General features: G+C 37.1%; 2 protein-coding genes across 4 annotated transcripts; one reads left to right on the top strand and one right to left on the bottom strand.

Moving 5' to 3' along the window:
* Positions 1-479: 479 nt before the first annotated feature.
* Positions 480-6416, bottom strand: LOC114352195 (uncharacterized). Its single transcript, XM_028303704.1, has 8 exons — positions 6297-6416; positions 6053-6173; positions 5187-5940; positions 4531-4736; positions 3929-4038; positions 3300-3506; positions 2142-2368; positions 480-833 (listed from the first exon to the last, which is right to left on the bottom strand). Exons 1-8 carry the CDS (start codon positions 6414-6416, stop codon positions 602-604), a joined length of 1977 nt encoding a protein of 658 aa, XP_028159505.1. The 3' UTR covers positions 480-601.
* A 3005-nt stretch (positions 6417-9421) lies between these two features.
* LOC114352205 (decapping and exoribonuclease protein) lies at positions 9422-13096 on the top strand. Of its 3 annotated transcripts, none has more exons than XM_028303721.1 (5): positions 9422-9431; positions 9713-10209; positions 10521-10782; positions 10902-11040; positions 12597-13096. In XM_028303721.1, the coding sequence occupies exons 2-5, from the start codon at positions 9723-9725 to the stop codon at positions 12846-12848; spliced, it is 1140 nt and encodes a 379-aa protein (XP_028159522.1). In that variant the 5' UTR covers positions 9422-9431; positions 9713-9722; the 3' UTR covers positions 12849-13096. The 3 variants fall into 3 exon arrangements, with proteins under 3 accessions (XP_028159522.1, XP_028159520.1, XP_028159521.1); XM_028303719.1 differs by lacking the exon at positions 9422-9431 and adding an exon at positions 9438-9548 and having other exon boundaries at positions 9707-10209; XM_028303720.1 differs by lacking the exon at positions 9422-9431 and adding an exon at positions 9438-9548.
* Positions 13097-13953: the final 857 nt, after the last annotated feature.

Consider the following 13953-nt stretch of genomic DNA (forward strand, 5'->3'; position numbering starts at 1 on the left):
CCAACTTCATAATAATTGTCGTTAAGACAGAGTCAGAGTTACAAAGTCAAAATTGTCAGTTAGGCAGGCTGTAAATAAATGTTTAGATTCTCAATGTTTATTGGTTTTTAATATAATGTTGATATCGTTTTGCGGTTGTGATGAGCCAGAACAAAAATCACATTTTGACGACGACTTATTCCCAAACTCTAAACAGCTATGGGGCATGATCGGCACTATATTGGCAACCGTAGCTTGTTGGCTGTTCTATACAAGGGTAGGTTCGATTTACATTGAATTCACGATACAATAATACATCATTAGATTAATACTAATCATTTACAGATGCACGTAAAAAGGAAACGGCTTATCATCCAACAGAATACCCCTAGAGTTCACACCACTGGAAGAAGAGCTCACCACTAATTTGATTTATAAAAAATAAAACGTTTTTCTCCAATAACAACTTTTTATTTAGATATCTATATGTTTATCTAATATGGCCCCATAAGCATTTATAATGTGTGTATATAAAATATTATCTACTTATATTAGCTTTACCCATGCCCATGCAATAAAAGTAACAGTCTAAATAGGAATGTATCAACATTAATTATATAATTCAATATGTAAGATTTAAATAGTCAACAGTATCCCTCGATGGAATCCTTTTGCACTCTTGAAGTAAATACTTATGTTCGTCATCCACATTGCCTTTTTTCAGCAGGTATACTAATATGTATTGATAGGGGAAGACAGGAACTTGATGGCGAGCAAAAAAGCGAAGTTTCACTCTTTCTATCATCTTCATGTCCACGAAGCAGTAGTCAGCAGAGCAGCAACTGCCTGGTGTCCTGAAAATTATAAATGAAACTAATATAAGCTCTAAACTCAAAGACTGTGATTGAATTTCGATACTTTGAATATTTACAGTATGTTATAATTTACACCAGGACAATGACATACCATAAACATCTTAGCACCAGGATAGAATATCTACTTGCATTTACGTATAGATCGTTTCATCCACGAAGACGCGCCCCACCATTCTTCCGCTAATGTTTGAGTGTTACCCGCACACGCTAAATTATCATTGAGTGCACACGCACAGTACAATAATGATGCTCGGATTGCTCGGATCAAACTCCCCGCACCCCGCACTTTCCTCGACCAAAAATTGGTGGGGTACGTCTTCGTGGATGAAACGATCAGTACATAATACCGCTTTGACCCGTATTAACCATGGTTACATTTTTAATAGCTTTCTCTTAGGCCCCTCGCCCACGGCGATGCAGTAGCACGTTTATACAGTCGCAATGCGGTTGCTACCTGTGTGCCCTTCTCGCCTAAATAAACATTCAGTCGTGATGCAAACGCGATACTGTCGCGATGCAAACGCGCGGCACATAATTACATGCGATCGCTACAGTTGCCGCGCCACCCTCCCTCCGTTCTCTCCCAGATGTCGTCGGTCATGGTCGCACGGTTGTTTTGGAGATAACTTGCTTCTATAGAGATATAGAAAGAAAGATGCTAAGTAATGCGCTGAGTTCGAAACTCAGTGTCGCATTAGAAATTCACACACAAGAAATCAAAATATGTGCTCATTATCCACTGCGGTATCAGTACTCAACGTTCGAATCATCTTTAGTACTACGCAAGCAATGTAAGCTGTTTACATTATGACGTCGCTGCTGTCATCATTGCTTTCACGAGCATTGTGTTCTGTTTTTGGGCATATTGCTGCGACACCGGCCCCGCCCCCTTTTCACATCTCCCTTAAGTTTCTGTGATCTGTGGTTGCATCGCTACAAAAGTTGCTGTGAGCGAGAGGCCTTACTCTTCTATGTGAATGAATCGCAAAATGTGTTGGTAAGCGCATAAGCATAACAACGCCTGGACCAATTTTACCAATTCTTTTTTTTAATGTGTTCGTTGTTCAAGGATGGTTTTTACGGCGAGAAAAGTACGAATAATTTCCGGGAAAACAAAAAAAATACTCGAAATTTCACCCCTAAGGAGGTAAAACGGGGTCCACGTGTATGAAGTCGCGGGCGGCTAGCGCTAGTAGATGAATAATAATAACTTGTATTTTGCTAAGTGAAATAAAGGAGATGTGAGACTGAGACAAGTCTTGACCAATAAATTAAAGTTATATTTACCTCGGATCATATGTTATTGGTTTTGCTTTTAGAGTCTTGAACACCATGTTGTAATATTGTCGGTACTTCTTTCTCATGATGAGCACAACTTGTTTGCCCTCGAAAGGAAACTTTGCGCTTAGTGCTTGCAACTCCAGGTGCCAATATACAGCTGCCTTTGCCACCTCGACACTCGTGTTATCTATTTCTAGTATCTTTGGATGTCTCATCCACTCATAAATACTTTCCTTAAAATAAAAGAGAAATATTCCATATTTTATATTACAAAATAAAAAGCATAGTAACAGACGCCGGAACATCGAAAATAAATGATAAGAATGAAGTTTACATTCTACCGCCTCCCGGACTGCTTTCGTCAGAGTAAGGCTATGCGCGCACTTTAATAAAGAGAAAATGAAACACAAAAATGGCCCGTGCGCGCGCGCCTTGGCATTTGAATCAGCCTAACGCTCTCGACTCGCGGTCTATTTCTACTGAAGTCTAACACACGTATTCACAAACGATGCTTACTTAAGTGAAGCAGCAACGCTATGCGAAGTCGAACGCACAGCGTTGAATAGAGCTCTGTGATTGGTTTGTGTGTTTCTGCCACTCAAGTACTGTCTATGATTAGGTTTATGGGACCCTGTGCGTCGACGTGCACGGTGCACTGTGAGACGTCATAGTATTGTTTGTGAATACGGGTGTAAGGCCTCAGCCTCGAACTTAGCGGGCAGCGGGGCGGGAGCGGCGGCGGCGCGGGAGCGGGGCGGGCAACGCAGACCCGTTCTCGAAACAAGCGGGCAGCTCGCGCGGCGCTTTAGCGGCGAAGTGTTGTGTTCGGGGTTGTGTTGTCGAGATATTTGTTTTTATTCGCAAACGAAATGTCTGAACAACGGCGACAATTTTATTTCGATTCAAATTTATTCTTAACGCTCGATTTATTGTGGGCAAAAGAAGGAGTGCGCTCTGCCCGCTCGTTGCCCGCTCCCTCGCCGCTGCCCGCTCGTTGCCCGCTGCCGCCCCGCTGCCGCGCCGCTGTTTTCGAGAACCGGTCTATTTGATTTTACGCATAAGATCCTGCCGCTCCCGCGCCGCCGCCGCCCCGCTGCCCGCTAAGTTCGAGGCTGAGGCCTAAGACGTCGCAAGTATAGAAAAAAAAATAACACTACCACTTACATCCATAAACTTTTTGCATCTGAAGCTGTCGTAAACGAAACTGATGTGAAGCAACCACTTGCCGGTCGCCAGGGCGCATACCATCATGCCAGTGTAGGTATCGTTCGGCAGGACTGAAATGAAATGTGTGGCCAACATTTCCATTTTCGTGTTCTCTGCTACCACACCGCCCAGTTCGTTTATCATAGACACAATCCTGTCCCTATCCTGTAAAAAGTGTATTTTTAAATTAGTCTAGCTTTGAGGATTTCACTTTGTTATAGAACAACATCTTACAACCCATAGAGATATAGAGAGATGCCAGCTAATGTGCTGAGTTCGAAACTCAGTGTCGGATTGTGCGGGTAAGTTCCCACTTCCTTCCGGAAGAGACGCATTCTAGCGAGGTGCGTTGATAACTCGTGTAAGATGTAAGGATGCTGATGTAAGATGTAACTAAGTGATAATGAGCCTTTATCAATACGTGATAACTCTGTAACTGCTACACCTCTTGAATGTAAAACAAGTACAATATATCCACTGATAAGTGCCGAATTTCGTAGTTATGTTAATTATTGGACTGCTGGGTTCTTTTTGTACAATAAACAGCGACTTTAAAAATAAAAACAAGCACGACTACAGTTACTCACATGTACGGATTCTGAGAGCATAAACACTTTTTTGTCACATGCACAAATTAAATTCTGCTTCATTCTCCATGATTCCTCTGATGTGCCACTTACAGTGCCATAATCACTATCTGAAAAGAAAAAAATAATAACTCAATACATAATCATTTAAAAAAACTTGTGGCAAGTTCAAGATGAAGCAGGATATTATGAAATGCGGTTCCGGATTAGCATTAATTTGGCGCATATTGCCGTAAATGAACTGTAGGCTCAAGGTCACCCAAAGGGCGATGATGCGTGCTTTTATGCTCGGAGTTTCCCTGCGTGATGAATCAGAAATGAGGATATCCGCAGGAGAACGAAAGTGACTGACATGGCCCGAAGAATCGCTAAAATCAAGTGGCAGTGGGCGGGGCACATAGCTTGCAGAGCTGATGGCCGCTGGGGCAGAAAAGTTCTTGAGTGGTGACCACGAGCCAGGAGACCTAGTGTGGGCAGGCCTCCCGCTAGGTGGACCGACGATGTGGTGAGGCCTTTATCCAGCAGTGGACGTCATTCGGCTGAAACGAACGAACTGTACGCGCGTCACATTTTGTGCATTGAAATTTCTAGGTATTCATTACCTGAAGTCCCACCAGGCATTGACAGTCTAATCTTGCTTGATAACTGCATTTTTCCCTCTATGGGACTGTAGTTGGTAGCTTTTTTCTTCTCTTTATAATTTTGTATGTATTTCCGGAATGGAATGTAGTTTGAAGTCTTGGCTTTTCCAGTCTCAATTAATTTGCGAAAGCTTACTCTCTTGGGTGTACTTTGTCTACTCAATGACCTAGAATTCAAAATATCACAAAAAAGTAGTTGAAAAATTTTAGTAGTACCAGAGTCCAGAGTAAAAAATACCAATTGACAAAAATTATACTTCCAAAGTATTTACAATAACATTGCTACAAAAATTCAATCATTCCATCGCATGTTATCTTAGATATACATAGAGAAAAATAAATAGAAGAGAATAATGATCGGTTTTGAACAGTATTTATTAAAACCTAATAAATAAAAAAAATAGTTTATTTAGTACATAGGCCCTTTCCAGGGCACTCATACATATTTTTTTTAAAAGCTGTAATAGAAGAGCCTAAAGAAAAGTATCTACATTGTTGAATCTATGGCATATCCCAAATACAGTAAAGTAAGTACTACAAGCTGAAAATTCAAGACTTTTGTTAGTGAAGCATTGTCACGATAGGCCCCAGACATGCCAAAAAGGAGTACAACTCACTCATTCCCCAACCTAGAAAAGAATGTCTTTAAAGGGCTGGACGTTGGTGTCACTTTCTCTTCGACTTTTTTGCAGTCAATTTCTTGATAAATATCTTCAATAGACCAACCTATTTGTCGTCGAACTGATTTCGGTTTCCTAGATTTCTCGTAGATAGCAGTGAAACTGTCCACAACATCCACACTAGGTTCATCAGATACTACTTCTTCTTTTTTAAAATGCACATCTTTCAAATGTTGCAAGTATGCCAGCTTTGCAGTGCATATTTCGTGACACACGGGACATACGTAATGGTGCAACTTTACATTCGTTGTACATTTGTTAATATGAATGACATAGTCATCATAGTCTTCATATTTATTGTCACAAAGAACACAAGATACAATGACTGGAGTGTCAATTGATTTGATAAAAGGGTTTTTGATGGCTGGTGGTGCATCAACTGCAACAAGGGTTTCGTTGCTGCTGGATCGTTGCAAGTCATAATGTTCGATAGTGCATGTCACATTACAGATATGGGCACCTTGGTTGCTATAGGATTGACTACATTGAGCACACTTTATGGAGTCCATATCACTATCAGTTTCATCACTTACTTCGTGGATGTTCCCAAGTGGTTCAGGCGTAGGATTGGAGTCTTTTACATTATTTTCATCATTTTCACCTTCCACAGAGCCATAAATTGTATGCATATGAAATTCTTGGTTAAATAAGTCATTATAATCAGTCGCAGCCGGTTTCTCAAGCTGTGCATCTGAAATAATTAGAATTTAAATTAAAGAGGAGAATAGTAACTCGACTGTTCACTTTCACTAGTAAGACTACAGAACGTATGTAAAAAAAATGAATTAAATACAGATTTTAACCTGGGCAAGTCCGGAGTAACGTATCTATTCGTTCACACTGCAGTTTAAACAAATACGCTGTACTTAGATTTTCTATACATGAAGTACATACACGATCCGATAGGCCATCACCTTCAGAAATCTAGAACAGTGAACAAGTTAAAATTTTTAGGTTAGATTGAATTATGTGATTCATTACAAAAGAAGCTTTAATTGGCAAAAGATAACCAATTTAGTATAAAGTTTATACATAAATCTAACTTACCTTTAGGTTTGTAAAAGCCATAACCATTTCGGACAGTTTTATGGAATCATCTTGCTCAAATATAGAACAAAAGTCACCCAGCTTTAGACACAATCTGCACTTATGAAACAAATTATCCATTTTATAGAACTTTATTTATTTATTTTAAGGTTATCTGCTAGATTTTCAGCACACTAAACGTAACACAAACGTAATCATTTTTTGAAATTGTAACGACAAACCTGCGACAAACCAACAACACAACAAATACAGAGCCCCGATTACGGTAACTTTTATAACGTCTACAATCCAGACGCGTTTCTGATTCTGCGATACGATTGGTCAAAACAGCTGACGTACGCTGTTGAACGACCAATGGTATCGCAGAATCGAGAAGCGTGTCTGGATTGTTGACGTTAAAAATTACCGTAATCGGGGCTCTGTGCAGTGTCAATTCAATTGTCAATGTTCTTCATAAAGATTGTGGGTTGGCAATGATATCAGGCTCATACAGCCAAATTCCCAGAAATTTTATTTTTCTAGCTGTTTAAAATAGAGCTCCAAAACTATGTTACTCAAAAAAAAAAGTATGTCAGTCACAGTGTCAATGTCAAAATTGACAGTAAAAAATCAGTGGATTTCAACGACCAAAAAGGAATATAGTTCCAAAATACTGAACTGTCCTATCCATGACATTGACAGTGGGGCGCCACCGTCAATACCGGATCGCTGATTCCGATTTTTGCCATATTGGAAACCATATAGTTGAACGATGGTAGCGCCCCCCTGTCATTGAGTTTGGTGGGACAGTTCAGCGTGGGTCATCTATAGTTCGTTCTCGTTCACTTAAAGGAATTGCTTCCTATTATAATAGTACATCCCTAGTACATGTACTACACAAGCCTAATTCATTCATTCATACAATGTACACAAATACAGACCATATAGCATTGTAAAAAGGTCATTTTTCAAGTAAAAGATTTAGGCATAAGTAATGTTGATAGGGGATTCCCCGACCATAAAGCTGCCGGGTAGATCCACCGATTTGATTCCGCGAGATTTATTTTACGTTTTTTGAAAAACTTTACAGGAATGCGTGCAAACTAGCTTAAACTGAAAGGTTAAGCAATGAGCTTTTTAGATCAGTGTGAGGCCCTTAGATTCAATCGTTATTTTAGAAGTAACAAGCGTCCAAATATTTTTTCACAAAATGGTAATGACGTTTTCCCAATGGTAATGATTTTATTAAAATGGTAATGATCTTATGTTAATGGTGATGACGAAATATAATTTTATAGTAATACATTAAATTAAAATAACTTGATAACTAAAATTTAGATATAATTGTTCAGCTAAACACCAATTTTATCTATGTTATTTTCCTAGCTAAGCACGTACCTATTAAAGAATGGGTTGGAAATAAAAGTAAATGTATTCAATAATTTAATGAATTTATTGAATTTGGAACAATACGGACATTAGTTAAAATTTTTTTACGTTCCTAATATTATTCAGAATCAGAAAAAATATATATTTACACCAATGAGGATTTTGATTGAAAAATATGCCAAGCTACTCTTACTTAGACTTACACAATAGTCAACATACAAGAAATGAATAAAAAAACGTCTTTTCGTAAACTAATAAAAAACCTTCTCATTTAAAAACAAAGCTTAAAGAACAATGGGACAAAACGTCCCCAGAACTGTAGCACTTTAATACCTACCTTATATGATAGACCATGCTAATACCCGACCGATCTCTCCAGCTACAATCACGGCAAAGGTCCTTGACAGTGTGCTTGACTCTCTACTAGATAAATATTTAAAATCACATGATGCTCAATTCGGGTTTAAGCCTGGACTGTCGACCGAGAGCGCCATCCTTAGTCTTAAGCACACTGTCAGGTACTACACGGATCAGGGGACTCTCATTTACGCATGCTTCCTCGACCTCTCCAAGGCGTTCGATCTTGTGTCTTATGACATCCTTTGGGATAAGATGAGGAGGCAGGGCATCCCGTCAGAAGTATCACAAATATTCCATTATTGGTATGCTAACCAGATTAACAGCGTAAGATGGGCTAACGTTTTTTCTGAGGAGTATGGGTTGCAGTGCGGGGTGAGACAGGGTGGGCTGACGTCTCCCAGGCTTTTCAACATTGTTCTTTTAGGAAACCATTCATAGTCATCATTACCATATACAAAGTGTCATCACCATAAGCCTAAATGATATGGTAATGATGTTAATGGTAATGACGAAAACGATTTTAAAATTATATAAAAATAATTGTCACCACTATTGGGACACCTCAATATCGCCATTTTTTTATTGTAATCACATGCTACAAAGTGCTAATTATTAGAAAAATATCGATATATTAAACTTACTAAATCGCACAAAATGGGAATGACGCGAGCCGATGACAAACTGCGAGTGTCTCTCGTTTTCGGAGTTTAAAAAGTCTCGGAGCTGCGTAAATTTTACGTGCATTCTGTTCTGTTACGAGCAACGAATTGAAGAGTGGGACGCGCGGACACAAGCGGGGATAAGTCGCGTCGCAGCCGCATTAAAGAACCTTTGATGCTGCCGCGATGGCTATGACGATTTCTCGTGACAATATTTCAATTCATGATTCCATTTTATTGGCTAATACGATTTCAATATAATTTTGTTATTTTGTCACGGTAAATATGTACATTTTAAATTTATAATCAAAATCTGGTCTGTGTATAGGTAAAGTAAAAAAAATTAAAAGACAACGGCAAAGGTCAGTACTTTTACTGTGATGGTAATGACGTTTAGTGCGTGTTTTCTTGATTATCGAAAGAACTTGAAGTATTTAATCAATATGGATCATGGCACCTTATGTGGAAACTTGTACGAATCGTTATTCAGAAGTTTAATTTACCAGAACTACAACAGTTTTTTTTTAATCGATCGGAACATAAGTTTTTTACTGTTTCGCGGATTTACCCTGCCGCAAGGAACACATTCGTTTAATTACGAAATGTTGCCAGGTGCAGGAAAATCGTACACTTTCCGTACAATCTAGCGTGGTATTATAAACCTTCTCATTTACAATCGCTAGATCGTGGTCTAGCGATTGTAAATGAGAAGAAAATGCCAAAAAATCGTAGGAGTACGATTTAAATCGTACATCTGGCAGCCCTGTATCTGTGTCAAAAATCCTCCAATGTTGTTTTTTTTGTTACTTGTTGAACTTGGTTCGCTCAATTAAATTTATTTACTTTAAAAGTGATCATAGCATCAGTAAGTTTTTAAATGATTTCTAATTTCGTTAAACACCCTCAGACTCTCTTTCCCAAGCTTGCACTTATCGTCTCACCTCTGTAACAAAGAAAGTTCATACTGTTCTGTTTGTGGACAGTTTTTAATATTAATGGTTTGATAATTATCTAATCTTCTAGTTTCAGGTTTTAAAATATGCAGCCAGAACTTCACACTAATGCAGATATCTACTCAAAAAATTTTCCTACATTTAGTCGCCCTGCAGTAATAGGTTACATTGGGCTAGAGAATTTGATGTTTGCGAAATGTGTGCAAAACAAGAAAGTGCATTTTGATTTAAACCTGCATTCAGCAGAAACTATTCGCAAACCAAATGACCGTGATGTGAAATTGGATGATTTATTAAAATTTCTTTTAGAACATGAGGCTAGATTAGATCTTCGGGGGGGTACCAATCTTGACAGTTGCAACATATTCTGCTATCGTGGGCTGATGACTTGTGTTGCATGTACTCCATACGAAAACAGAGAACCATGGAAAATTGTTGCAATATTATTTAAAGGGAATATTTATTTGTGTGCCAGAGACACCGAAGAAAAACGTAAACAAAAGTTGAATATGACAGAACAAGATATAAAATTTACATCATGGGGCTACAAATTTGAACAATACATGTTATCTGGTAAATGAATTTGTTAACTTTATAGTTTAATTTATCAGTTTTACTAAGTTGTTTTGTTAGTAGTACATGTAATATTAAGTAGTGGTATGTAGGTAATTTGAGTACAATAATAAATTAAAAAGATGTACCTACCTACTTATTCAGATTTTTATAAAATAGATTATAGGTGTTAAATAAAAAAATAAGTTATTTTATCATCATTAGCTAATATCATTAGTTCATTTAATCTCAACAATGGAGGATTTGGCCTGCCAAACAGTTATTACTAACACGAAATTAATATTTACTTACTGTACCATAATGTGTTTTAGAGCATCCAGATTCAGAGCCAAATCCAGATGTTCCTGTGGATGAGACAAAGGAGTTTTCACTGGTTTTGACTAATCGTCTCAATAACCACTCACTTGTGTACGGAGCTGAAATGGATGGACTCCGCTGTGACCAGTACAAAGTTCCCCCAGTCCCTGATCATCACGACCCAAACAAAATTGTGAAATATTTATATGATAAAGAATTTGTGGAACTAAAAACAAGCAGACACATTGAGTATTCCAGACAAGAAACAAGTTTTAAGTAAGGTTTATTTATACATATGTTAATTTTACACCAATTTTTTTAGTCAGATGCACATTTTATCATACTTGTCTATAAACTGAAGCTAAATCCTTACACATTATTGTTTTAACTTTCAGACGATTTAAAACAAAGAAGTGGTGGTGCCAGTCATTTCTTGCTGGAGTAAATACAATTGTATGTGGGTTCAGAGATGACAATGGCATTGTAGAAGAACTTGAAGTTTTTTCTGGAAGGGATTTGGTTAAAATGTCGGAGGTATGTTTCAACTTACTATAATAATTTTTAAATCTATTTATATAAAAATGAAATACCACTCACTGATTAATCACGAAATCCCAGAAATTATAACACCTACAAACCTGAACACTATGGCTGAGTTGCACCACCTACCTGTGACCGTAACTATGTATAATGATGATATAAGATGACCCACGCTGAACTGTCCCGCGAAACTCAATGACAGGGGGGCGCTACCATCGTTCAACTATATGGTTTCCAACATGGCAAAAATCGGAACCAGCGATCCGGTATTGACGGTGGCGCCCCACTGTCAATGTCATCGATAGGACAGTCCAGTATTTTGGAACTATAACCGGTGTTTTTTGTATGGAGTTTGACAGATTATTGACATTTGTCAAAGTTCAAATAAGATGGTGCAACCCAGCATAAGACATTCACTAATGCCTCGGCCGCACTCATCGCGATAACATTCGGGCGACAGCGGAACGAAGTCTTGTATCTATGCAAAAGAGCACCGAAGTATAATACTTGGCTACACACATCGCGATAGCGCGAATCTTCGTGTTATCGCGATGAGTGCGGCCCAGGCATAATGCCTGGGCCTAGTGTTCCCGAGGCCTATAGACTTTTTTTTAAGGCTAGCCTATGAATTAGGGGCTACAGCGGGAAAAAAGCCTAAAAAGGTCTTTTAGGCCTTTAGGCTAGGCCTTTTTCATAGCCTTTTTTTGTCCACCCGATGACTATAGGCTTTTAGCCTTTTTGTAAAAGCCTATAGTCATCAAAAAGGCTAAAAGGCTTGAAAGGCTAAAAACCTAAAAAGATTTTTCGTCCTTTAGGCTAGGTCTATTTTATTTATTTGTAAACACCTAATTGTACGACAGGATGCAATAAATAAAAATGAATATGAATATTAATATTTAACCGACTTCAAAAAAGGAGGAGGTTATATGTTTGACTGTATGTATTTTTTTTTCTATGTATGTTACCGATTACTCCGTTAATTGTGGACCGATTTTCAAAATTCTTTTTTTGTTCGATAGGGTACACTTCTGAGGTGGTCCCATTATCACCAATTCAGGATCTGATGATGGGATCCTAGAAATATATAATAATAATAATAATGTATAACAATTAGGTACTTAATTATTTCCAATTTCAAATAATATTCGTTTATTTGAAAATAAATGCAATACAAAAATACTTGTTTAATTCATACTAAGCCATAACCTGAATAATGGCTATAGCCTTATAATAAGCCTACTACTCGGAAGACTAGTCGGAAATAAAGCCTAAAAGGCTATTTAGGCCTATAGGTTTTTTAAAACCTATAGGCTTTTTATAATGACTAGCCTTTTAAAAGCCTAGTAGTCTATCATGGCCAAAAAAAGAACTAAATAGGCTTAATTTTAGGCCTAAAAGCCTATAGGCCCCGGGAACACTACCTGGGCCGCTTTACTAAACTCCACCCCTAAGGGGGTAAAACGGGGTCCACGCGTGCTAAGTCGCAGGGGGCCGCTAGTAAGTTGTGTTGATTAATTTTTTTTTAATGAAATAACTTATTTTTGTTACAGAGGTTTTGGATACCAGGTGTATGTTTCAACTTCCTGGATACATTTTTTACATATGTCAAAAGGTGTTTGGCTAGAAAAATAAAAGCTACACATGGAGAAAATGGATTGAAAAATCTGCAGGCTCTACCTATGACATCTTTACTCCTAGAATGGAGACCTGGAATGCCTGTTACAGTTTCAGAAAATTATTGTTATGATGATGATCCTATAATCCCACAATATTTTCTTAATAATTATGGTAAAATTAATTAAAAATAAGCTTGAAATATATGTATCTTGTTTTAATATTCTTCCAATCAAATACATAGTAAAAAAATATTTCAGTTTTATCAGGATTTCGTCATGACGGGAAAAATAAATAAATAATAGTCTGGTTTTCTATGGTACCATTTATTATCACTGCATAGCAAATGGTGTAAATCAACATCCATAAAAGACTAATCAACAACATGGATATCTTCACTTAACAATTAGAATTAAAAACTATTTTTGTTATCATACAATTATAAAAAATATTTAGAAATAAAAACAATAATTAACAGAACAACATATTTGTAATAAAATTAAAGGGTGTCATGTTATAATACATCTAAATTCCATATTTGTATTTACACAACAATGTTTTGATTTTACTAAAGAAAAATCTCCATTATGTTACTGATAGTCGGTTCCATTTAAATTCTTATTGTAATAATTAACAATAAATCTTATAACACAAATAAAATACAATCTATTTATAATTTTCCGTGCATTTAATTCAATGTTAATTTAATCCAAAACATCAAACACTCATTTATATAAGTATACATTGATTGTTATGTTAATGATTATTGTGATGTGTGATTACAAATTACAATAACTATTTTTCAGGTTTTTTTACACAAATCTCGATTATTACTAGAGTCCACTTACGATTAGTAGACCCTCGAAATTCATAAGGGTTATCGTAGTTAGTTATAGTACAGTCACGGAATGAAAAGGTTCGTCAGTTTTCAAATTGATTCCTTCAACGAATCGCGAGCACATATTACCTTTTGAAACTATGTTACAGAATTAATCTCGAGTTAGAGAAAATAATCTTTAACTGTTCGTCAGTAAAGTTCAAAATTATTCAGATCAAAGTTGTTTGACGATTTATCTTGTCAAGAAGATTATTATGATTGATAAACTAAAACCTTCTTGTTGGTTCAACCTGCCATTATTATTTCTTTTAAATAAAAAAACTATTGTCAATTGGTCAATGTCATCATTGCATTGCACTGATGGGATAGAAAAATAAACAAGCAAAACCTTATTCGTTAGCAAACGTCATATTTATTTAAATGTTAGCAGCACTGTTTCTTGCACTGTTATGTTG

Source organism: Ostrinia furnacalis, unplaced genomic scaffold (assembly GCF_004193835.3).
Source record: "Ostrinia furnacalis isolate ACB-3 unplaced genomic scaffold, ASM419383v2 OfSCF1268, whole genome shotgun sequence".
Classification (NCBI taxonomy): domain Eukaryota; kingdom Metazoa; phylum Arthropoda; class Insecta; order Lepidoptera; family Crambidae; genus Ostrinia; species Ostrinia furnacalis.